The 27,898-nt window shown below is 31.7% G+C and overlaps 2 protein-coding genes across 3 annotated transcripts; one reads left to right on the top strand and one right to left on the bottom strand.

Annotated features, from left to right (window-relative positions):
• Positions 1-2,376: 2,376 nt before the first annotated feature.
• LOC134720618 (glycosylphosphatidylinositol anchor attachment 1 protein-like) lies at positions 2,377-18,728 on the bottom strand. 2 transcript variants are annotated; one of them, XM_063582974.1, is made up of 13 exons: positions 18,646-18,728; positions 15,240-15,415; positions 12,889-12,973; positions 12,540-12,645; positions 11,007-11,166; positions 10,510-10,611; positions 7,397-7,593; positions 6,737-6,933; positions 5,786-5,939; positions 5,200-5,367; positions 4,294-4,490; positions 3,579-3,755; positions 2,377-2,667 (listed from the first exon to the last, which is right to left on the bottom strand). In XM_063582974.1, the coding sequence occupies exons 2-13, from the start codon at positions 15,409-15,411 to the stop codon at positions 2,403-2,405; spliced, it is 1,980 nt and encodes a 659-aa protein (XP_063439044.1). In that variant the 5' UTR covers positions 15,412-15,415; positions 18,646-18,728; the 3' UTR covers positions 2,377-2,402. The 2 variants fall into 2 exon arrangements, with proteins under 2 accessions (XP_063439044.1, XP_063439045.1); XM_063582975.1 differs by lacking the exon at positions 18,646-18,728 and adding an exon at positions 18,513-18,628.
• Positions 18,729-18,841: 113 nt separating this feature from the next.
• Positions 18,842-27,187, top strand: LOC134720617 (cytochrome c1, heme protein, mitochondrial-like). The gene is made up of 8 exons (XM_063582973.1): positions 18,842-18,971; positions 20,859-20,900; positions 23,059-23,210; positions 24,342-24,468; positions 24,969-25,139; positions 25,556-25,703; positions 26,079-26,179; positions 26,916-27,187. The coding sequence occupies exons 1-8, from the start codon at positions 18,900-18,902 to the stop codon at positions 27,018-27,020; spliced, it is 918 nt and encodes a 305-aa protein (XP_063439043.1). The 5' UTR covers positions 18,842-18,899; the 3' UTR covers positions 27,021-27,187.
• The last annotated feature ends 711 nt before the right edge of the window (positions 27,188-27,898 follow it).

Genomic DNA, 27,898 nt, shown 5'->3' with positions numbered 1-27,898 from the left:
CACTAATACTCAATACAATGATAATAGATGTTTGTTCAGGAGGAAGAATTGTATACCTTTTGCCTGTCTGATTAAGTTGGATTCGGTGATATTCTACGTGTGTGATATCAAAAAATACCATCATTTAATTTTAACATATATTCTGATCTTTTGGTAATTAGATATAGGAAGATGTGGTGTGAGTGCCAATGAGACCTCCATGTATATCTGTTTTCTTGAGTTCTTATCCGCCATTTTCTATATAAGGAAATTGACAGCTGTTTTCCATTTGTTTGATGATGTGTTTTAGCTATTTATTTCAGCATTTGATAAGGGACTTTCCGATTCAAAACCAAGGGAATGGTATCAGGGGTTGAATCATAAAAAATTGCTCAGTGCTTGGAGCACAAAAGTCTTGCTCGAAACATAAAATCCAGCATTTTGATTGGTTGATTTTCAAGTACGAGTACAAAAAACTGACTTGAAAGTTTTATGATGCAAGGCCAGATACTAAATTTAAAGTCATTGTATTGAACACAAGTACAGGTTTCTCATACTCAGAAGTTTACTAGTATTTCTTATGTGAATTAAATAAAAAAAATCATGAACAAATATTTAATCTTTTATTGTGTAAAATCTCTTCTAACACACAAGAAATAGTACATTTTGTGTCAAAATAAAAAATATTGCATCATCATAATGTTTAATGGAAATATAGTACAAATTGATGACTGTAGACAAAAATGCATCTAACGGACATATCACAATATTCAAAGTACTGCTGTAAAAAAGACAGCAGAAAATTATGCATAGTTATCAATTTGATGCTCACTCCAGATCTTATTTTACAAATGATTTATTTGATCGTTAAGTTCCTAAAAAAAGCAAAAAAAACATCTCCAAATAATACAACACTGGTTACTATTAATTAAACAATTATAAAAATTTGAGGATTAATTTTCCTCATAAACATCAAAAGTAAGTAAAAATTGATTAAGCTTGACAAAGTACGACATTAAAAAAAAACACATTGCATTTTTTGTGTAGTAGCAAAAAAATATTACATAATAATGTTCCTCATTCTGTAGAGGTAAATCAACAACATTATTTAATCTGAACTCCTCCAATAACATTATATTTTTGCATACCATATTCAGATAAACTATCACAAACATATGTGGGAATGTACACACTGGTTTTCTTTATCCACTTCCCTTATCGATATTGACTAGAATCCTTCAACTCTTACATGTAACAATCATCCAGTCTACTAAAATAGTACACAGGAATGGATGCACTAAAATGTCTATCCTGCTTTACTGATACTATGTTAAAGTTGTATTATATGGGTATCATATGATAAAACATGACATTATTGATCTATGAAACGAGGTATGGTTAAGGTAAAGACTGTTAGACGGATTAATTCACTTTTCAATGATTTTATTCACGAAAGGCTAATGGGATTTACTTCTATTTAGTACAATAAAATGAAAATGAGGTCAAGATTAGATGTTCCCAGCCACACAGACACTGTTAATACATCATGTAAATTGGTTCTAGAGCCACTTGAACTAGCAGTTAGCTGAGAATTTTTTGTTCAGTCTCACTGTGATTATGATATAGAAAGGCTTAGTTTTTTAATAAGCATATAATGATTTTGTGTCCTGCATTGATATGCCTTATTCATCATATTTACTGTGGATTCACTATTATTCATTGGATACCAATTTTCCTTGGTTTCATGGGTTAAGGTGAATCACAAATTCAAATGTTCAACCAATAACACATTTTCAATAGTTTTTTTTTGCAGAGATTGTCAAACCTACGAAAATAAATATATACAAAAATGCAAGTTTTCAGTAATTCAAGAAAATAAATGAATCCACAGTAATCTGGGTACTAAACACATCAATTATGATAACTTATTCTGAGAAACTGATCTTATTGTTAGTCAATGTCTAGTAATTCTTGTCAGAAATACAAGTTTCTAATTAACAAATAAGATTTGATTTGATATTGAAAGTGACTGAAAAACTGAACTATAGACCAATGAACTCTGAAAATAAGGTCATTCATTGTCATTGTTAGATGAACCATTTCTGACGGACATCTAAACTTTGGATTGATTCAATAAATCAAATACTATTGATAAGATACAGTGAATAAACATTACTAATGTCAATGCACTATTAAAATGTAACAACACATTTATTCCAGACATAAAATTCACACCACATCTAGTTTTTCTACCTTCTCTAAAATCTTAATAGAAGTGTATGTCACAGTCATCAGAAAAACACCCCTATATCTCATACTTTGCTAGTTCATTGCAGGTGGGATATTGAAGATCAAAAATCTGCACAATTATCTGTCCTATCATGTTACAATTACATGTATACACAGTAATCCTGTCTATTTTGTTATAGATCACAATGTACTATTGTCCAGAACATCAGCCATGTTGGCAATACAGCAAAACAAAACACACCATACATCCATGATCCAAATAAATATCTGTCTAAGATTGTCAAAACTAATCCATGTTTCATATTCTCAAAAGACTTCTGTATTAAATCCCATGATCCTTTGTACTTCCCTTCCATTGTTGATATCATTGATGCTATAAATATTTGAACTGCAGGACACAGGAGTAAAAGTAAAATCTTTTGTAGCCAACAGAATATTCTGAAACAAGATGTAACATATAAGCTAAAAAAAATCAATGATTTTAAATATGCAAGAGAAACATTTGCATGAATTTTCAATAATTATTCTGACTGATTCTAACATTTTATTTACTATTAATGTACTTATTTTGCGGATAGAACAAAATCACCAAATTTATTCCACGAATTTAAAAGCACAAATGCAAAGGTATAGTTCGAATCCGACAAAATAATAACCACCAAAATATTTTGTATACCTTTTTCAATGAAAATCACGAAATTTTAAACCCACATGAATAACCTGCTATATGGTATCTGATCAATATAATTTTTCATGAACCAATTAGGAATATGACAGTTGTTTTCCATTTATTTGATGTATTTGAGATTTTGATTTTGCCTTTTTAAATTTTCCTTAGAATTTTACATTTTTGTTGATATACAGTTTGTATATTTATAATATGAATGGAATATTGGATTCCCATTGGTTATTTGTAATTGAAGAAAAATAAAGCTTTCAAATAATTAAGCTGAAGTTTAAAGGGAGGCAACTCAATCAAGTTTACACATGTCTTAAAAAATACCTGGCATCTATTTCTTAACAAACTGCCATTCATAGCAGATCTCATTTTAAAGTTAACAGTTATAGAATCTTTTTATGGAAAACACAATTTTGAAACTGTCTATAGTCTATGGGAGTTTATTAATTCTGTCAATTTCATACACTAAGCAAGACTTTTTAAAAAGACTAAAAATGTCATTAAAAATCCCAAATTGAATGATCCAAAATTTTGTACTTTTCTTCCAACCTTACAACCCTAACTTTGAGGCTATGCAATAGGCAGTATCTGTGCTTTTTTACGGAAACAATTCCCTGTATTGAAATCTACAGCAGCACACATTTAAATGTGAAATTTTAGCAGTCCTTACCTATTTTTACATGGATGTGTAATAATTGTAACAGGTATTATAAATACAGCTAAGAAGAATGCTAGAGATATGTTCATCAAGGCTATAGAAAATAGTACTAATGACTGGAATATCAGGCCTAAACTCTTCAACAGCTCCCAATCAAATATCAATCTCTTATCAGTGGACTGGGATTTTCTGAAATAGAAAAATCATTCACTGTCACAAAAGAATTTTGAAATACATTGGAGAATAAAAATGTCAGTTTTTTAAGGAAAAAAGAAATGTATATTTTGTGTTACCAAAAGAACAGTTATCTGGTAAAATGAATATTCTATACTATAGTTGACTTTGGTTTGATGGCTTACAATTTAAAGGCTTGGATAAGTATCGAACAATGATACTATCCCTGTTTCTTCTAGATCTGCCCACTTATCCCCTATGGGAGGGGTTGGGTTGGCCAGACTATTTCAGTCCTCTATGATATAAACTTAACAACTCAAAATTGATATTCATAGTATTTATAAATGAATATACTTTAGTGATGTATAAAACAAATAGAAGGTCTTCGTGTGCTTAAAATCCTCCATGGATGTTTAGAAAAGTTGACTATATCTGTTAGGAATGATGGAAAGACAAACTTGGGTAATCCTACTTGACTTGACCACTTACTGACAGGGTAATATAAGGTAAATAATGAAGGTATATATTTTATCTATTTACACCAGTTACTTACTTTGCTACAGTCCTTGGTAATAAGAGACAAGCAGAGAACAAAGCCAGCAGTCCAAAGAAGACCGTATCTTCAACACCAATCCTGAACGAGGGAGACATTGTGGTAACAAACTCTGGTCCAGTAAAACAAAATACACCCATTAGAAAACTAAATAATATTAAAGGTAATACTGTGGATACTCCTTCTCTAGACGCTTCCTACAACAAGGAAAATGTTGTTATGTTTAAAAAGATACAATACAAGAACTTAACACACGTTTGTATCTTTGCATTACTCTAGTAGTTTACACACAGACAAATTTCAAAAATTAATGCAATTAACAGCTGTTTTGTCAAAAATAGTTGTTATATTTGGATAATTTCTGATGCATCATTGTAACTATAAAAGAATCTACAAACTGAATTGTCTCCATACTTATTGATATTTTAATCTGTTACACATGGTTTATGCTTTAATTTAATTTGTCCTATGAAGTAGCTTTCAGTATCTATCAGTGCACTTAGGATGGTATTTCATGCAATTTTTTGTAGATGTTTTGTGCTTGTAAATGTGGATATATTCATAATAAAGATTTCTCGTTCTCTATTTTATTTCTACTTGATGGTGAATCTATATAAGTGAACTCCCTATTTTGGCACAACAAAATACATCTTTTAAAATTCCATGCAACTATTCAGATTAATAGTGAAAAACAGAAGTCTTAAGGGCTATTCAGTTCTAATTTATGTAGGAGGGTAGGAAGGGACTTTCAAAATATCCCTACAACCAAGAATCATTTTTTAGATAAGTTTGCATAATGGTAATAGATGCAGACTGAAAAATTACCCATGACCCACATTAAATTATTACACTTCCCTTCCTATCCTCCCACATACATTTTAATGGAATAACCCTTATTCTATATACCTCAGGCGTATCTTCATCTTCATTATCTGTGTCAGTCTGTTTAGCATCTTCTTTTTCTTTTTTGGCTTCACTGTCCTTTTCTTCCTTGGATTCACTGGTTTTACTTTCTGAGTCACTGGTATCATTTTCAGAGTTACGTGTACTTATAGCTATCCATAAAGCAACAGCCTGCATGATGGTTAAGGAATCATTTTTTTTAGTCATATTTTAAATGCATAAATTTCATAAAGTGCCATCTTTTTTTTATCTAGCCTCACAGAAGTAAGTTAAAAATATATGACCCAGTTATGAATTTTACATGCCAAATGATAACATGAAACAATTATAGAAGTTTGAACAATTTTGTGAAATGACTGTTTAGCTTGTCTTACTTAACTCTGTATAAAATAAATAAACAATGTGCATATATTTGTAAAAAAAACTACCACTAAAACTTGATGTGCAGCCTTATTGCAAAAGTCAGAGTGATGTTTAGATTGCTCATATACATGGCCACTTAATATTAGGGCAATGATAAGAGGGCTCCAGTGTATATCAACAAGGATGCACAATAACACATTACTTTAATCTTACAAGTAAAGGATACTTTGATGAGACCAGCAGCACATATCAGACCAAATGGAGGCATATACAGTCCTATAGAGATGTATCTCTCGGTGGCTGGTAAGATGTAGAAGAAGAAAGATTGGTGGAACCTCTCCAGTAAGTTGTTAAGACTCCTAAATATACCCTCTATAACTCTGTAAAATACAATGAATTTAAAATTTACATAAATATACAACCATAGCATCACAAAAAAATCCACATTAATTTTTAACCGTCATGTCCTCTATAATTCTGAAAAACATATTAATTAACAAAATACACTTTCTACATTGGCTTAAAATAACTAACAAAACACAAAAAAAGCTCAAGGATTTATTTTTTTACTTTTAAGGTGGTACTTAACACTACAGGGAGATAACTCTGTCTTGTCAGCTATACGTTTTAATTACGTTGTGTTGTAAAGGGAATATCAAGCTTCTCAGTGATCAAAATTGGTGTTTGTCAAACTGCTATATAACCAGTGTAATTTTCTGATAAAATGGTTGGTTCAAAATTTTTGGAATCTTTATATTTTTGGGGCAAAATAAATACTTAGTCAAAAATTTATGAAAATTAAACGAGCCAAATTAATTTTAGCGAAAGTGTTGGGTACCACCTTAACTAAAATCACCAGCCTTGTTCTGTACAATGTAAACATATTTCCTAACAGTGTTAATTCTGTTTTGAGACAGAGCAAGTTACAAGCTCAGTGTTCTTCACAGTATTTTCAAATAGACACAGGGATTTGATATATCACTAATTGCCTCAAATTACAGCTCCAGTTTTACAATATATTCTGTTCAGATGGCATCATTGCAAAATATGACTCCATGGTGCTATAAAAACCTGATAGGACACTGAACTCAAGCTCAAGTTTACATCATAACTTTTATCTTACGAGGGTTTAGATCTTAATCTTCTCTCATAATATTGCCTACAATCAGATATTCACCTTCCAGTTTTTGCCAAAGAAATGTGATGTCCTTTTCTCTTTGTGATCCCTTCAATAGTAACAGCCTCAATGTGATATCTATGGAAGAGTCCATGATTTCCTGTAGGGATACCAGAAGCATGGGACCACATCATTTTCATCATGGTTTTCAGTGAGTGTTTGTAACCATCAACAGATTCAGCATCATAATAATCTTTCTGTTAAATAAATTAAAAAAATTAAAGATGTGTAAATCAGTTTTCAAGATCTTTAACTTCCAAGAAGGAAAATATTTCATTATATATATTACTCATAATTTTTCACAAATCAGGATATCACTCCAATTCTGCCAAATAAACCTGTGGTTTTAGTAAGTGCCTGTTTCAAGTCAGCCTCTAATAAAGTGGTTGTCACTGTCTATTATTTTTATTTTGTTTTGTACATTAATCATAGAGATAATTATTCTAAATAAGTTTTATCATGCCTTTTATAGCATGGGTTTTGTTAATTGCTGAAGGTTGTATGGTGCCCTAATAATAACTAACGTTTATAATATTTGGATTCATTGGAAATCATACCACATCTTCTTATCAATATATATATATCATGGAAGGATCATGGACTTATTGCAAAACTGCAGGGTAACATGTAAATGTAAGTCTAGTGGTATAATTGTCATACCTGCTTATGTATTGACACTTCCACTCTTTCCCTCTGACATAATCTGACCACAAGGTTGACCAGATCTAGGTTAGGTAGTTGTCCATTTAATCCCTGTATCTTGATGTCAAGATGCTTCAGATTAGAATCTGGTATCTCTAGATTCAAAGCTGCCTGTATAGAACCACTTCTACCCATCAAGTCTCCTGGGGATATGTCTGAAAGTAAGAATGAGATTTACTGACCACAATATTTTCTACGAAAAAATTCAATGACAGACAAAGGCATTTTGTTTTAATGCCCCATTTATGGGCATTATGTTTTCTGGTCTGTACATCCGTTTGTGTGTTCGTTTGTCTGTTCCTTAATCTGTCCAGCATCAGGTTTAAGGTTTTGGTCAAGGTAGTTTTTGATGAAGTTGAAGTACAATCAACTTGAAACATAGTACACATGTTCCCTATGTTATGATCTTTTTAATTTTAATGTCAAATTAAGATCTTTTACCCCATTTTCATAGTCCATTGAACATAGAAATTGACAGTGCGGATGGGACATACATAAGTGTACTAGGGACACATTCTTGTTTGAGTTTAAGTTTGTTTTGTCATTTTACAAGAAAAGAAGACAAGAAAACTAAGAAAACTAAAACTAAACCCCTAACCGGAAGGATTGTGCCTGATATTCGTATGATGAAATCATAATCTTTCAATCAGTTTAATTGAAGTCTGGACCTGGCATGTCAGTTAACTGCTAGTAGTCTGTTGTTATTTATGTATTATTGTCATTTTGTTTATTTTCTTTGGTTACATCTTCTGACATCAGACTCGGACTCCTCTTGAATTGAATTTTAAATTTGCGTATTGTTATGCATTTACTTTTCTACATTGGCTAGAGGTATAGGGCATACATGTCAACCTCTGACAATGGGAAATCATGTCATGACACGACATGATATGTCAAAAAGCGTGTGAAAACGTGTGACGTAGATGCGGACTTGTTAAAATGAATGTGGTAATGTTCATAATTTCATACAAATTTGTGAATATAAAAAAACTATATATTCTACTGTGAACTTTTATTGTTCTGTTATGTTGCTTTTAAAGCACCACCACTATGCACATATATAAAACAACTGCCAGTTTCAAGTTTAGTTACATTTATTTGATAACAGCACACAATACAAATATAACATAGTCAAGTTCTGATCAGAATTCAGTGTCAATTTCTTTATAATTGAAAAGGCTCTCCCACAGTAGGAATTGATATTTGACTGAATTAGCTTCATCAAGATTTGAAAGAATGTCATAATGTTTGTTTTTTTTGGCAATGTAAAATGTCATCTACTATTATCTCTGCCATTGCTCCCATTGCTATAGTCCAAATAATTATGACGTCTTGAAAGGCTATTATAATTTTTTTCTTTGACGCCTTACTCGACGTTGATGTAAGGCGTCAAAGAAAAAAATAATAATAGCCTTTCAAGACGTCATAATTATTTGGACTACCATTGCTATTGCCTGGTTAAAACTGGGTAGGACATCAGAAGAAAGCTGGTACTATGAGAGCTGATCCAACAGTTCTGTGATATTTTTTATCCCCATGGTCGTAGAAATCTGTTGCCGTGTTGGCTAGATTTGAAACTGAAATTGAAAAAGAAAAATGTTTTATAAATTTGATTTCCATTAGATTAACATGTTAAATGCTTATTCAAATAACTACATTGTATTTCTCCTCTCACATGTATTGTTTTTTATCATTGCAACATAGAATGCACAAATTATGCGTTACTTGTCACTCGATCATTTAAACTCAAACTCCAAAATATAATTTATAAATCTTGAATCTTGCCGTACACATCGTTTTGGCTTAAAAATGGGCACTTTAGACGACGGTACAGGCCCTGAAAGTTTCCTCTTTCTGTGCACATTCCCCCTATCAAGTGAGTTGGAAAGAAAGTCACAACATCGTCAAAACTAATCACAAACTACTTACCTTTTACTGTTTGTCAATATAGAAAAATAACCAATATGGCAGCCAAACAATTACTTCGAATTTTTCGGTATTTATTGCCGAATAAGGAAAAAAACCGAGAATAGCGATTTCACTAACGACCAAAAAATGAAAAGAACGAAAAAGCGTGTAATTGCGTGTAAAGTGGTGAAAAGCGTGTACACGCCATGTGACAAAATCCTCGCGTGTAAACCGTTGAAAAAGCATGTATTACACGCGAATATCATGTCATTTGACATGTATGGTATAGGGGGAGGGTTGAGATCTCATAAACATATCTAACCCCGCTGGAATTTGAGCCTGTCCCAAGTCAGGAGCCTCTGGCCTTTGTTAGTCTTGTATTTTTTTAATTTTAGTTTCTTGTGTACAATTTGGAAATTAGTATGGCGTTCATTATCACTGAACTAGTATATATTTGTTTAGGGGCCAGCTGAAGGACGCCTCTGGGTGTGGGAAATTCTGGCTACATTGAAGACCTGTTGGTGACCTTCTGCTATTGTTTTTTCTATGGTCGTGTTGTTGTCTCTTTGACACATTCCCCATTTCCATTCTCAATTTTAATGTATGAAGTGATATGACATCAACATTTGATATCCTAGCAGCACTTACTTAATCTAAAATATTGTCTGTTCTATTTTATCATGTTATCTGGTCTATACATACTTTTCAATTTCATAAGCAAATTACTAAATGCATGTCTTCTCTGTTTATGACAATTAACTAGAAATGTGAGTGAACTTGCAAAAGGATACCCCATCCCATAAATTTGGTTATCCCCACTATAACATATTTTTTATTATTTACATCAATATCATCAATATATGTCTACCCATTTAGGAGAAATTGTAAATATAAGGCACTTGAACAAACAAATAGACTGTGTATCCCTGAAATTTTTGTTTGTGAGGGTAAAATAAAAAGTGAATATGTATTATTTGAATGCATATATGAATGTACTTTTTTTCAGATAAATTATAAGAATGAGTCACTGTACAGGGTAATTCCTCTTAATATTTGTCACAAATATATAACAAAATAAAATTATATCTGTATGTTTTTAAACATTCACCATTTATTACATATATACTACCATCACAAGCTATTAACCTCAATAATAAACTTACAATCAGATGTGATGTCATGGTAACCATTAAGCCATGCCTGCATCCCAAATTGTTCATGATCAGTGGCAAGGAATATTATATCCTTGGCCCAATATGGTTTTTCTGAAAAATATATCAGGATGGTCAATGATTAAAACCTCAACTTTATGGATAAAATAATAACAGGAGATCATGAGTTTGTTTAAATAGATAACTCTTGTTATAACAATTTTTGTTTAAAAAAAATTGGGATCATAGACATGGTTCTTATAGTTCATGTAGTTATAGATCTTTTACAGTAGTCAATGTTGTAAAACACATCCCAGTAGTAGTTAATTTCATAAATATTGTACTTTATTAAGCAGTTGAGCAATTTTGTCATTTTTGGTTCATGTTTTATATGTTTATTTATATGTAAATAAACTCATCATAGAAATCAGGATTGAAATATAACACTTTTCTCTTAGACATAAAATAATGACTACAGCCAATTTGCAGCACTTTTAAACAAATCTTACGTCTGAAGTATTTTGCCAGGGCAAGCATTAAAACCATACTACCAGTGGTTGAGGGCATATCTGACTCTTTTTGACGAAGGGGCATAGAGAGGACAATAGACTCTGTACTACTGGCTCGCCTAGCTCTCAATATTCCATAGACATTCTGGCCTGGTACACTCTGCAAAACAAAATCATGTTTTTATTCTTTGAATCAGCACTCAATGTATTACATATAATTCAAATCAAAATAATTACATTTGATGTATGTTTCATTATAATACTTTATTTTGATTGGCTAACTGCATATCATTTGTTATTCCGTAAGCAATTGTATCGGTCAATAAAACTTTTCATTCATGATAACATGTGGTCCCACAATAAAGTGCACTGGTGAATAAAATACAAAAAAATGTAATTATAAGTATTGAATGCTTCTATTTGTAACTTTATCAGTCAGGGATATAACTCTATAGGGTTATTATAGGAAAATACCATACATTTGTTATTGTGGCCTAAAAAAACAAAGAACTGTGATAACATATGTACGTTACATGTTTCAAAGGGACAATATACATCACAAGTTTAGTTAAAATGTATACAAGTTCTATTGATATTACTATTGTCTTTTTGTATACTTAACTATTGAAAGATTTAACAGTTCATAGTATTCCAATTTTGAATAGTACACCTATATGTTATTACAGAAAAAAATATGCCTGTAATAACTAAAGGGTGTTATCACAGCTTCTGTATATCACTTCAAAGCATTTGCTCAGACATAAATCATGCTTAATTACAATGTATTTTAATTTATTGTAAGAAATAATGACCAGAGCATGTAACGAGGTTCTGCGCAAGTTTCTCAGTATTTCCCAAGTGTCTTATATAATAGGTTACATTCCTTTTATAACTAAGCCTTGTTATCACAGCTAAGTTAATTCTTAAATAGCCTTGTCTCATTGATTAACCATGCTTAATCAAAAATATGTTAATTCAATTTAAAAATTAATTATCAAGGCTATGCATTTAGTTTCTGCGCAAAGTCTCAAGAATTCCCTAGAGTCCACTATAGATTAAATAATTTTACAGATAACAAACATATGTTATTACAGATTTAGAAAGTTTTAAGGAAAAGTATCTGGAATAACACATGCTAGTTATTTTCTGTAATAACCTTATAGAGTTATATCTCTGACTGTTTATAGGGTTGTAAAAGCTTCCACGCTTCATACAAAATGTACTTCGGTCAATGTTTTTACACCCCAATAAATTTACAAAAAGAAGCATTCAATTCTTAATTATACAACCTATTATTCATAATTACTGATTAATTCATTGATCTGTAGTAAAGTAAACTTTTGTGGAAAATTTTGCTCAGCTACATGTACACCACAAATTTTAACAATATAAGATTTTTTGTTATGAATGAAAGCACATACATGTCTCAATATCAAAATGCATTGCAACAACTAAAAAAAATTTTAATAATATCAAAACTCATGGTACTTTATTCATCACCATTATATTGAATCTGTTAAAATTATACTATACCTGTCCCCTTGTTAACTGTAATGGATACAGTATAGTATAATTCTGTATATATGTATCTAATCCCAAAGCTGTGAACTGGTCAGCAACCCATTTTCTAGGTACATTTCTGAAATAATATATATATATTGATTAACAAATGAACATGATGAAGATAAAACATTTGACAGAAATAATATGCAATAACTATTAAAAAATTCCTATTTTTTTTAATAAAATATCATTGATTGTGTTTATGTATTTTTTAATTAATCATTTGACAACTACAAAATTTGTAATGCAGTATTCTCACTAGAATAAAAAAAATATACACAATAAAGTAATATGAATTCTAAATATATTAATATCTTACTTTTTTTCCTTTTGAAGCTGTTCGTTGTACTCTTGTACCAGGGCTTCCATATCCAACTCAGGGTAAAACTCATTTTCTACTAGACCTACAAATGTAAGTGATACACCAGTTACAAATCCATAATCTTAAGTCTAAAATATTAGGCACTTGTACATATTTTTTCCGATTTCACTCAAAACTTTGTTACGACTATCATGATGTAAATCCTTTCATCAAATATAGCTTGTTGTTCGGTGTGAGCCACGGCTCCGTGTTGAAGGCCGTACTTTAACCTATAATGGTTTACTTTTTAAATTGTTATTTGGATGGAGAGTTGTCTCATTGGCACTCACACCACATCTTCCTATATCTATAAAGCAATACAGAAATCTTGTCAGATGTATATTTTTCAAAAAACTGTCTATTCAACCAATATAAAATTAAAATAATTGTTAAAAAATATAATTATTATCAATTACTGGTGCTATGTATAATTACCGTCTTCTCACATACACATATAAATTTAATTAGGAGTATGTTGAAAAACATTATAAGTTATAACATCAATTGGACAGCAACATAATCATTAATGAAAAAAAAACAAATATATGATTCAGAATCAAATTTTAATCACTGCATTTCCTCAAATTATCAAATTAAATGATAAAATATTGAATCTGATCGAATCTATATAAACCAGCTTCAATGTACCTGATTTTTCCTTAATTGCTTTAAATTCAGAAATTATTGCAAGTTTTTTTTAAATGTAAATAATGCGACTGGATAAGTATTGCAATTAATGAATTATAATCAAAGTGATGGATATCACTCATGGAAAGATTAGAACAGTAGTTTGAATTATTTCATATTAAGGTATGGTGGGGAAAAATTAACATTCATAAAGCACTATTGCTGAAAATTGCATTTGTCTTTAGAAGGAAACTTGCTTTTTCAGCATGAGGATAAAATGAGCTCAAATTAAATAATATGGGTCTCTAAATTTGCACAATTTTATTTAAACTGCAGTTTATATGTTATGGAAATTATGTTGCCTGTTCTGAACATGTTTAAAAAAAAAATTAAAAAAAAATTCTAGTAAATGTTACCAACTATACTTGTAAGACATAAATTTAGACCAACAGCTAAAAACTTTAAAGTGCCAGCAAAAAAAATCGAAAAATGTTGTTTTTGGGCATTTTGTAAGTTGAAACAGAGGTTATATGGCATTGAAGATTAAAAGTTTTAAAGTGCCTTTTGATCAATTTTTAAAGTATTTTTCGACACAGGGCATTGAAAATGTACTTTTTCAACGTCAACCAATTAAAAAAATTATTTTATTGAAATGTGGATTCTTTCTTGATTGCAAAAATATATATTTACTTTTAATAAAAATTCAAATGACTAAAATAGACATAATGCATGTAATGATTGATGGGAAATAAACAACGGTTAGTTATAATTAAAAGTTTTAAAATTTCAAAACTGTTTCAAGCCAATTCCTGATAAAAAAAAAGTGAACTTATCTAAATTGTTGATTAATTACTGACGATTATTGGCTATTTATCAAGTAAATTATAGGCCATACTTGAATACCTTTTATATATTCATATTTTTTTTTTAAGATCTTGTTAATCCATTAATCATTTATCTTTCAGATATAATTTACAGATTCACTTTATGTAATGTAGATCAAAAGTAATTTGCAATAAAAACATATATCACCCTTATAAATATCAATTATCTAATATACACATTTGTGTATTCAGTTATGAGGTCAACTACTTCTTTATTAATAATTAGATGCATATTGGAGTGGTTTGTGTAATTATGTAAGACTGAGGTTGATAGGTAATGTGGTCAATTTGATTGGCAGTTTAGGAGGTGGGGCATTGTAATTAAAGGTCCACCTTGTCTCTGATTGTTAAGTGATAATGACAGTTGTCAATCATACTAGTTGAATCAATACCCACTTACCTAATCAATTTTTTTTTTTAAAAGCCTGCACATCAACACACCTTAATGACATACATTCTTGAATGAACTGCTCCAATAATATACCCATTTTGTTTTCAGTTATATGTGTATTATGTGCAAATACATGAGAACCATGGGGAACTACATTTTAGTGTGAATCCATTTAGTAACAGTAGGTAACCTGTCCTGTTGTTAGGGAGGGTGGTGCCTAAGTAAAGATGTAGAACAAGTTCTAATCTTTCCCAAAACTCACATACATGTGTTTGTATTAAGATCTTTTCTGAAAATTGCAATAATGAAATTCACATTATTGTTTATAAGATGAAAATACAAAAACCACAATAATAAATGCATGCAGTCAATTTTGAATTTGCAGTTTCAGTTATAAAGATACATACCTGGCAATAAAGCATTTTCAGAAAAGTATGTACGAGCGTTGAGTGGTTGGTATGCCAACGCCAGAAACCATGTGACCCCAGCAATGTAACACAGAACAGATAGATGGTTATTATACTTAGATATCACATCTAGTATTTTCTGCCTTTTCTTTGGATCTGACAGGAGTCCCATGTTCCTGCAAAAAACATTGTTCATCTTTAGGAAGCTAATTTCAGGTAGCATTACATTCTCATGATTCGTAGCAATATAACACCACATTTTCATGATGCTGAAAGCTCCTGGGGAAACTAAGGCCCATTATTATCTAAGAAAGCTTAAAAAAGATGGTGGTATAAAAACACTACTGGCACCAACAAGCAAAAAAAACAGCTCATAGATCCTTGTCTCATGAGTTTTCTTGCTGTTACAAATAAAATTGAGAATGGAAATGGGGAATGTGTCAAAGAGACAACAACCCGACCAAATAAAAAACAACAGCAGAAGGTCACCAACAGGTCTTCAATGTAGCGAGAAATTCCCGCACCCCGAGGCGTCCTTCAGCTGGCCCCTAAACAAATATATACTAGTTCAGTGATAATGAACGCCATACTAATTTCCAAATTGTACACAAGAAACTAAAATTAAAATAATACAAGACTAACAAAGGCCAGAGGCTCCTGACTTGGGACAGGCCCAAAAATGTGGCGGGGTTAAACATGTTTGTGAGATCTCAACCCTCCCCCTATACCTCTAACCAATGTAGAAAAGTAAACGCATAACAATACGCACATTAAAATTCAGTTCAAGAGAAGTTTGAGTCTGATGTCAGAAGATGTAACCAAAGAAAATAAACAAAATGACAATAATACATAAATAACAACAGACTACTAGCAGTTAACTGACATGCCAGCTCCAGACTTCAATTAAACTGACTGAAAGATTATGATTTCATCATATGAACATCAGGCACAATCCTTCCCGTTAGGGGTTTAGTATCATACCATCATAACATATATGAGAAGAACATAACCCGTGTCATGCCAACAAATGTTTTTAGAATAAATGTGTTTAGTTCCGACGCAAAGACCTTATCAGTGACTCAATATTAACGCCAAAATATGCAATCTTTAATGACTTGACAACAGTATCGTAATTATATCCCTTCTTAATAAGTCTATTCAAAGGTTTTGTAAGTTTCTGTAAATGCATTGTGACATCACAATTTCGATTGAAAAACAATGCACACACAAGCACTTGTTTTTTCTGTCCATGGGAAGACCCACTATCAACGTATCGTAAATATACGTTGATAGTGGGTGTTCCCATGGATAGAAACAAGTGCCTGTGCATGGGTATCAGGACTGTTCGCCCTAATAACATGTTCACCCTAGGTCGGTTCGTTCTGCGTTTGCTTGCCCTACTTTCATGACTATAAAAATATTAATTATAATATTCAGGGCATTGAAGTTGAATAAATTTATTCAGATATTTCTATGGCATAAATATCATGTATATTCTTGAAATTTATGGAAACATTGGAATATTTAAACGTTTATGGCTTGTTTAGGATCATTAATTTTTCAATCACAAATAATTCGGAATCACTGATTATTGTGATACTTTTTTTTTGATGGATTAATAATAGAAACAAACATTTGTTTTGATAAAATATTCAGCTTGAAATTAATAAAAACAATGATGTACATGTAGGAACTGTAAATTATGAAACAGATTTACAAGTTCATTTATTTATACTCCAAGACTAGTCATACTGCCATGACTGCATACATTCATGATTGAATGAATACAATTATTTTGTTAACAAATATCAATAAAAATCAATATATTCTACTCTGCAATTCAAAGAGAAAATGATTAATTGATTGCAGCAATATAAATATTCTTTCAATTTTTCAACAAACTTTAACATATACACCTTATATATAAAAAAGAAGATGTGGTATGATTGCCAATGAAACAACTATCCACAACAAACCAAAATGACACAGACATTAACAGCTACAGGTCACTGTACCGCCTTCAACAATGAGCAAAGCCAATAACGCATAGACAGCTATAAAATGCCCCAATAAGACAATGTAAAACAATTCAAACAAGAAAACTAACGGCTTTATTTATGTAAAAAAATGAACGAAAAACAAATATGTAACACATAAACAAACTACAACCACTGAATTTACTGGCTCCTGACTTGGGACAGGCACATACATAAATAATGTGGCGGGGTTAAACATGTTAGCGGGATCCCAACCCTCCCCCTAACTTGGGACAGTGGTTTAACAATACAACGTAAGAACGAACTATAAAAATCAGTTGCAAAAGGCTTCACTCATCAGATGGACAAAAATATAAGTGGACGTGGCCGGGTACTTATACATCCCGACACAAAAAACACAATGAACAGATCTGAGAGTACTCGAAGTTATTTGACAGCTAGTTCAAAGCCACTATCAACTAATAAATAAATCATGCATCTAAGACTAAACTATCAATCCGTACACATCCAACATGCAATGGATTTAGTGTAAATTTTATCGCTATTTGTCCACCATTACTGGATATCACACAGGTTCCCGTAAAATTTTGAAGTCATAAAACAAAATATCTGACGCCATAATGGAAAAGTGATTGTTGTTTCAACTTTGAGTCAAAATTTCAAGCGGCCACGTCAGCCTGGATTATCGATAAGGTGTATTTTGAGGCGGGATAGGAGGGGTCCTGATCCCGAAATCCCAGGCTTTAAAAACACGAATTCCCGAAATTCCATGCTTAATAATACAAAATCCCGAGGTCCTGAAATCCTGAGCTTAAAAATAACTGAACACGGAGTCTCGATAAAGGTCCTATGCCCCTTCTAATTTGTTCTAATACTTAAAATAATGCGACACTTAGCATGATTACAAAAATCATGTTAAATGGAACTTGGCTTGGGCAAACAGGTATCAGGGCAAACAGGTATCAGGGTAGTCCAAATAATTATGACGTCTGGCAAGGCTATTTTAATTTTTTTCTGGAAGGCGTCCCAGAAAAAAAATAAAAATAGCCTTGCCAAACGTCATAATTATTTGGACTAGTATCAGGGCAAACATGGATCAGGGCGAACTGACGGGTGTTGAAAAGAGAGAAATGTTGAAAAATATAAATTGGTGGTGCAAAATAACCAAACAAGTGCCGAAATTACTATCTATCGGTGCTGATTTGTACAAGTGTCGATTAGTCATTTTGATTATAGGTGCCGAAATAACCAGATCCTGTGCAGATTTGACTCGTACCCCTAAGTGTAGGACTCTACGCCAGGGTTCAGGTTTTTATTTTAACTGTGTATCCTGTTCTATTGTAAGAATGACGATAAAATAACAGTGTAAGAGCTGCTTTTTGAAAGAAATTAACAGTTTCAATGAGTACCTATTGATTTTGTTTATAGTTTAGCCGGGTTCTCTTTTTTCAGGTAAAAACATTCAAATGATCCAGATTTCGATTTAGATTCATTTACCACAAGTTTTGCAGACCATTAAAAAAAATAAAAAAAAATAGAAATTGCTTGTATTTTTGTAATTTGAATAGAAAACAAAATTATTCCACTTCAATGAAAAGTATTTCAATATATTCTAAATTGACAACTTCCGTTTCGAGGGTCTTTAGACTAAGGTATAGACAAGATGGCAGCGGTTGCTGGCAGGCTCTCGCGACAAGCTCTTTTAAAGACAAAATCATTGACAAATACACAACAGGTATTGAAATCACTTTGCAGTCATAACCGTTATATTCATATCTGTAACTTGTGATAATTATTTTCTTGTTTGAGCTTTAACTAAGGAGAAAACAGCATTTGTTTTTCAAGGTGAACTGATTGACAAGTTGTGTAACTCCAGTTGTGTAACATAAAATGTTACTTATCAAATTTTATGGATGTCTCAAAGAAGAGTCATCATATATTTCATTTAATAATAAGTTTTCCTAACTAGATTTTAGCTGCAACAAGTAATAGGCTATTGTTAATGCTCCAAACCTCACACAAAATGCTTTATTGACATTCAGTCTGTATAAGGTTCATCAAATTACACACCTTATCGCAATTTGAAATCTGTCTCACTTGAAAATTTGACGTCATACATCAATCACTTTTCCATTCTGGCGTTAGCTATTTTCTATTTAGTCTGAGATTACTCTTGACATCCAACGGCTGTTTTTCAAGACAAGCTGGGGCCGTGGGATGTAGGAGTAATAATTTCCAAGGCCATCAGTCGGCACCAGAAGCGACAAAGCAGCGCATCTATTTTGGGTGGACATATATCCACTTTTTGATATGGGACCAGCTATGACGTCCCATGGCCCCAGCTTGTCTGGCAAAACTGCCGTTGGACGTCAGAGTAATCTCAGACTATTTTCTATAATGCGTCAACATTTTGCTGGAACTTTTGTGATGTCCAGTAATGGCAGACAAATACTTGAAATAGCGATAAGGTGTATACACTTGGATTAAATTCGCCATTTCTGGAATCATGTCTTAACGAAAAAAAGACCTTCAATTTCCCACGCCTTTAATAATGATGTCATTAACAGATAGAAACACACCTGTATCCCTGCTCTAACGAAAGTTTCCAGCACTTTCATAATCATCATTCTGTGTGCCAGGTAGTAAGGAAATAATCTCTGTTTCGTAAGAACATAATCTTGATTCCTGTACGACTGAGGGAAAGTGACCATCTTATTAGATTTTAATATCCCAAACATTTTATGCAGTTTATAATCAAATTTTTCCCCCGTTTACACAACAGACATTTTGTATGTTGCCTTTGTTGGTAAAAATGATGCATACATTTTTGTGGTGGTGATGAAAGTTACTTGGCAGATTTTTACAAAAACTGTATCCCTGAACTAGTTTCTTGGCTCTGTTTACACAATGAAATTTTTCAAGAGAAATCTACAGACAAAACTATTATTTGAAAGATTTTAAAGCCTCCTGTCATGAGATATATTCAAGTTGTATTCATTTTGTTGTTTAAAAAAATAAAAATGTTTGTGATTTAAGCCAAACATTTTCTTTCATCATGTTCATTGCCAGGAAAATGGTAAAATAGTTTAATTTGATACAGTCCACTCGTTTACACTATTTAAATCACCCTTAGGGATAGAACTTTGGCAATGGTAGCCCACAGCTTAAATTTTGTAGCCACATATATAAGTCCTTTTCAAGAAAAGCAGAAATTTAAGTAGCCCACACCAAATTGTAGGGGCTATTGGCCTGTGGGCCTCTGCTAATTTCATATACTGCTGACCCTTGTGTTGATTTCTAGTGTCCCTCTATTATCCATATCAATCAATATGTTACAATTTTATTCATTATCTGAAGGGGACCATCTCAATGATTTTTTGTACCTGTAGGAAATGTTGTACATTTTTTGTTGATTTTCTTCCATTATTTGGGACATTTTGCTTTGATTGTTATATGCTTAATATCGGGTGGCAAATATTCCATGCCTGTAAGCGAGATGAATTGCAAATGTTGTATACTTGTATAAAGATATATATATATACAAAATCTGTTTTAATTATTGTCAATATTTATTTTGGTACCTTACAATAAATATTATAATAAAATGTTGCTTTTTTCTTAGGCAAGCTTCAGTTTCAAATCAGCATCAAGAGGAAAGAAAGCTGTAAGTTATATTTACTTATTACATTTTCATGCCCCACCTACAATAGGGGCTTTAAATGTTTTCTGGTCTGTCCATTCATCTGTTCGTCTGTCCCACTTCAGGTTAAAGTTTTTGGTCAAGATTGTTTTTGATCAAATTGAAGAAGGAACTTTGTACACATTTTGCCTCTGATATGATCTTTCTAATTTAAATGCCAAATTAGATTTTTTAACCCCAATTTCACAGTCCACTGAACCAAGGCTTCCAAAAAATATTTGAGCCAGCCGGACATTTTATATCTGATCCCGATTTTAATCCCTAAATCTAAGTCACAAGAGGCAATTTAAATAAATTAAAGTAATCAGTTGGCCATCCCAATGATTGACATTAGATTAAAAAAAAAACATTATTAAACTTTACTTTGATATGAATTTGATGTTCTGACGTAAACTGTTAAATTGACAGTGCATCATGCAAAGTGTGCACATCAACATGCTCATGTCTGCCTTAGACTCTTTATTTGTGCAAAATGATGTTGTCAAAAACTTTACTTTCGTTTTAAACCGGATGTTGACTTGACAATGGTAAAACATGGACCATATACGGATACGTAAAATCCGTGTTCGTTTACAAAGCACCACTGAGTGATGAAGCTCTTTCCACATTATTTCTTCAACAAAATACTTCATATGAACGTTAGATACAGATTTCACTGATAATTTTAGCATTTTGGAAGAAATGTAGGATGCATAATTAAACTTCCCACCTGTTCACATGTGCACATGTGTTCTAGTTCATACTACGTAGTTCTGACGATTTTTCATTCTAAATCATTTTTAAATTTTTCATCAAATCATGTTTACAAACGTATTTTTTATAATTTTAATCTTTTGATCTAAATCAAGTAGATACAAGCCGCTGAAATGTTAAAAAATAATTATGAATAGACCAATCAATTTATATGATGTCCGGTACTGAAAATAGTTTACCTGTCACCTGAACAGGTAGATTTCAGGGTTCACCGATTTCAGATGTCCAACAACTAATTAGCCTTGATTAAAATTAGAAAGTATTGAAGTAGGGGTTGTTTTGATAGTAATTAATCATCATGTCACTTTTATGACCGGAAATGTGTGGCTGTTAAAGGCAAAATATTGGGTCAAAAAGATCGTGGATTATGTAAAAATGACCGAAAAAGCCTTGATATCTAAAAAGTAAAAGACCATTTCATGCTTTTCCCAGCCAGACTTTTACCAGACATTATACAATTGTCCGGAATATATGACCGTTTTGGAAGCCTTGCACTGAACATAGAAAATCATAGTACAAGTGGGGCATCCCTGTACTATGGACACATTCTTGTTATTATTTATTTGAGTGGTAAAATTGGTTCTATAAACTCACGCTAATTAACAACACTTTAATTCAACATTTACAACTGGCAATGTTAATACTTTTTGACACTAATTTTAAAAGTTCAATTAACATAGGTAGGAAAGAAATATATAGAGAAATACATGAGAAATGAGCAATATTGTGACAATTAACTATAAACTTTTTTATTTTGAAAACTGGTTGTTTCTGAATCTGTATGGGATTTCATTGTACTGATGTGTTTTTTCACAGGGTTATGGATTACTAGGGGCAGCTACTGTTAATGTTTTGTGAATCTGTACTGTACAGTATGATGTGTTTTTTCACAGCCTTATGGATTACTAGGGGCAGCTACTGTTAATGTTTTGTGAATCTGTACTGTACAGTATGATGTGTTTTTTCACAGGCTTATGGATTACTAGGAGCAGCTACTGTTAATGTTTTGTGAATCTGTACTGTACAGTATGATGTGTTTTTTCACAGGCTTATGGATTACTAGGAGCAGCTACTGTTAATGTTTTGTGAATCTGTACTGTACAGTATGATGTGTTTTTTCACAGGCTTATGGATTACTAGGAGCAGCTACTGTTAATGTTTTCTGAATCTGTACTGTAGTATAGGATTTCATTGTACTGATGTGTTTTTTCACAGGCATATGGATTACTTGGGGCAGCTACTATTAATGTTTTCTGAATATGTACTGTACAGTATGATGTGTTTTTTCACAGGCTTATGGATTACTTGGGGCAGCTACTATTAATGTTTTCTGAATATGTACTGTACAGTATGATGTGTTTTTTTACAGGCCTATGGATTACTAGGGGCAGCTACTGTTGGTAGTATAGGAGCAGTGGGAGCAGCCTTGGCCTTCCCTGTATTAGCCAGTGAATTAGAGTTACATCCACCTCATTATAAATGGAGTCATCATGGAATGTTCAGTTCTATTGACATGAAAAGGTATGACTAACAATTGTTTTTCTCTTATATACTGTGGATTCATTTATTTTTGTGGGTACCAATTTTCATGGATTGAGGAAAACTTACATGTTCGTGGATATTTGATTTCATGGTTTTGCCAAAGTCAGCATATAAGCCATCAGAAAATTTGTCATTCGTTGAACATTTAATTCCATGGTTCAACTGTTCCCACGAAATCTTTAAAAATTGGTATCCAACGAATAATAATGAATCCACAGTATGTGAGATTTTTTTCAAAATACTCAAGCAGTTGTCTACTTGAACAACACATATAGGAGTTATTGATGTTAAATGATGAGTGTTTAAAAAAACTCCTATCTTGTTTACATCTGTCTAATGATCAAATATTATGTCTGACACTGTCTATTGTTCTTTAACACTTGTAATGACGGCTTCAAAAGCTGTACATGTTACATTCTTTGTATACAAGGCATAAATAGTTGAGACATAATATTTTCTGATCTAAGCATCCCTCTGTTAGTCTGTCAGGTTAGAGCCTAGTATAAAGTTAGTTTATCATGAAGTTGTTTTCCATTAGCTTAAAATTTACTACATTCATCATGATATGAATTTTTTGTGCCAAATTTCATTTTTATATATGACAAATTATGATTATAACCCCTGTTTACATTGGATATTTGAAGCAGGATCTGTGTCCATATTTTTATCCCTTTTTCCCTCCAACATCAGTGATAAGAACATTTTACAATTAGTTATGTCTATTAGACAGTGTTCACATTTGTTAGTTCAGTGATCATACCTATTTCTCAACCATATGCAATGTTACTAATAGTCACCTTCTATTGGACTTGTATTGTTTCAGTAAACTGAAACCTGAATGATTGTTGAACATTTCAGAGTGTATCATTGACCTATGAAGCTACTTATATAAAAAAAAAAGATGTGGAATGATTGGCAATGAGACAAGTCTTCTAAAGAGACCAAATGACACAGAAATTAACAACTGGAGGTCACAGTATGGCCTTCAGCAATAAGCAAAATTCGTACAGCATAGTCAGCAAATCCCATATTGCATAGTTGTTTTGATTACTAAGACGTTAAAAATGTTAAAATTATTCAATGCATAATAAATTCAATATTTTATTACAGTGTACGGAGAGGATATGAAGTGTATAAACAAGTGTGTGCTGCATGTCACAGTCTGAAATATTTGGCATACAGAGAAATGGTGGGATCCTTCCTGTCAGAAGATGAGGCTAAAGAGGAAGCTAAATCGGTAACAATCAGAACACAAGACTTAATCAACAAAATAGAAGTTGAATGTTTTAAGTCATGTCTATATATTGCAGCCTAGATATTAGAAATAATTGTCTTATTTAATTTAAAATCTTCCACTAGAATGGACAAGTTATAATATTAGATGTCTAAACATAAAGGTACTGTAAATCCAGAAATTATTGCCAGGTTTTATAATTGCAAAAATGGAGAGTTGTAAACACAATAATTTATACTTGCATTTTCAAATATTTTTTATGAATTAAACATGATTTTCTCAGAATCTTAAAAATTAAAATCACATTCAAGTTTAAAATATCAACAAAATCACAATTACGAATGTACGCTATAATTTCTGAGTTTACAGTATATGCTTCAAATATTTAATGTGAAAAAAGCATAAAAAATTAGAATGTTTATTAATTTTGTGTGCCTTCTGTGTAACATCTTCACTAAAAAAAATGCTAAAAACAGTTATTCTAATAAAAATTATTTTGATAGGTTATGATAACTGATGGACCTGATGATAACGGGAACATGTTTGAACGACCAGGAAAGTTAGCAGATTATATTCCCTCACCTTATAAAAATGAAGAAGCTGCAAAGGCTGCCAATAATGGAGCGGTGCCTCCAGATCTTACCTACATTGTCCCTGGTGTAGAAGGGGAAGAAGTTAGTATACATGGCCTTTGGCTGTAATCTGATCTTTGTTCAGGTCTTTTTGACATATCCCCCATTTTCGTTCTCAATGATATGAAACATTTCTATTGTCATTGTCTCCTCATTGTTGTCACACTTTATTAATCATATTTTCTTGAAAAATGGATAAACATAATTCATCCAAATGTGTATAGAATCTGCAGGACTTGAATTAGGCACCTACTACTTGAGGGTTTCATCAGAGTCATTTTAGAATTTTTTACACCTAAACGTAGAGTAGTCATTCCTGGCCAGCAATACTCACACCGATTTATTACTTTGCCTTATTTATATACATCATTATCATATAACTTTATATTTTAGCATAATTAAATGTTTAAGACCACTTGCTATAGGTATATTAGTATTGAGATATGTTTTTGTTTCAGAACTACATCTTCTCATTGCTGACTGGATATTGTGATGCCCCAGCAGGAGTAGAGGTGCCAGAAGATGGCCATTTTAATCCTTATTTCACTGGTGGTGTGATAGCCATGGCTGAGGCATTATATACTGACATAATAGAATATTCTGATGGTAAGTTTATTGCTTGTGTAATTTGTAGCCGTTTCTAGACTTATGGATTTAAACTGATATTATCTGCTTTGAAGAACTTGTGTTTTGTGTATAATTTTTTGTCGACATGCCAAAGAACGAAAAGTGTTTGTCTACATTAGTACTTTACAAAGACAAACACAAATGCATTTTTTTCTTTCTTATATATCAGGATTGTATAGATCAACCGTTGTTTCCTGTAATGGCAGAGGAAAAAAACAAGTACCATAGAAGACAGCATTTTTTCAACATACATGAAGACATTATTTTTATTACAAATTTACTTTTAAGAAATGAGTTTTTCTAAATGCATGAAATGTTGATTACATTTGTAATTAAACCCTCTTGTATTAACAGGTACACCAGCCACAAAGAGCCAGTTAGCTAAAGATGTATCTACATTTTTAGTGTGGACATCAATGCCAGACTTCGATGATAGAAAGAAACTTGCTCTTAAGGTAATGTATTTTTACCAAATGGAATCCTGATAGGAACAATATGCAGCACAAAACTTTCTGAAATAGTGAAGAAATTTGTTTCTTTCAAAATTAATTCCTTTTCATTTATCAACATTTTAGTTCTGGATCTAGACATACATTGTATTACAAAACTTTATTTGGCCTTTTAATCTTTTTTGGGTTCGAGTGTCACTGATGAGTCGAAAAGCGCGTCTGGCATTTATACTGAATTTAGTCCTGGTATCTATGATGAGTTTATTTTTAATACTGAAAAGACAATTTAATGTTTAAGATTATGTTAAGTCTCTGATTATGGTTTGTATAAATTTAAATTTGTATATTTGATAAATTAAAAGGCATGAATAAAAGGAGTTGATTGGTATATAAGTCAATAAGAGAGCAAACCAATCACAAAAATAAGCATAAGTAAAAACATGTACTCTGGAAGGCTACATTCTGTCTTCAACAATAGACAGAGGACTAAAAAATGTATAAAGTTTGTTTGTGGATTTCATACTGGAAAAGAAGAGTTTGATGTATCAATTCCTGACACAAAATCAGAACATGTATTACAGCACTTTTATAACCTTTCGTCTGAATTACAGTTTAAACATGGACAGTCTGATTTCAATAATTTTACCATTGTAAAAGTAATTCTTAGTCTCAATTCTTTATAATGTTGCTGTAATGATTTGAATTTATTATTCATATTAAATTTTACTTTATTTACTTTCAGATTTTGGGCTTGTTAGGAACAATGATGTTTGTATCATACTATGCTAAACGACATTATTTCACAGTTCTTAAAGCAAGAAAGATTGCATTACGAGAAGGAAAATAACCTCAAGACAATGTTAGATAATAAGTTATTCTCAAGGCGATTTTGTGTATTTATGTAAAAAATTATCTAAAAATCTTTTACTTTTAGTTTACAAATGTGAATATAAGAAGTTATTAATGTAACATCAATGAATATAGAATAAATGTTATGGTTTTATCTGAACAAAATTTGTATTTTATTTAAAATGCCCACTATTATATTTTTATAAATATAGAGTTACTTTATTTACTTAGTAAGACAAATAAAGTAAAGAAACATATCCCCTTATATTTATTATTACTGAATGTAAACAGGGGCAGATCCATAGTCTGATAAAATTTGGATTTGTAGATTGAGTAACAGCTATATTACTTGTTAGTGTTTACATGTTGATTATCCTGAAACTTGAACTCGTTCAGGAGGGTTCAGATTGTACATTGGAGTGTTCTGTAAACTGGGTTATGTTCTTCTCATGTTATGTTCTTCTCATATATATTATAATGGTAAGATTCTAAACCCCTAACAGGAAGGATTGTGCCTGATATTCATTTGATGAAATCATTTAATCTTTCAATCAGTTAAATTGAAGTTTGGAGCTGGCATGTCAGTTAACTGCTAGTAAGTAGTCTGTTGTTATTTATGTATAATTGTCATTTTGTTTATTTTCTTTGGTTACATCTTCTGACATCAGACTTGGACTTCTCTTGAATTGAATTTTAAATGTATGTATTGTTATGTGTTGACTTTTCTACATTGGCTAGAGGTATAGGGGGAGGGTTGAGATCTCATAAACATGTTAAACCCCGCCGCATTTTTGCACCTGTCCCAAGTCAGGAGCCTCTGGTCTTTGTTAGTCTTGTATAATTTTAATTTTAGTTTCTTGTGTACAATTTGGGAAT

This window comes from Mytilus trossulus, chromosome 6 (assembly GCF_036588685.1).
Source record: "Mytilus trossulus isolate FHL-02 chromosome 6, PNRI_Mtr1.1.1.hap1, whole genome shotgun sequence".
Lineage (NCBI taxonomy): Eukaryota > Metazoa > Mollusca > Bivalvia > Mytilida > Mytilidae > Mytilus > Mytilus trossulus.
Note: the sequence above shows the minus strand (reverse complement) of the source record. Positions and strands in the feature narration are given on the sequence as shown.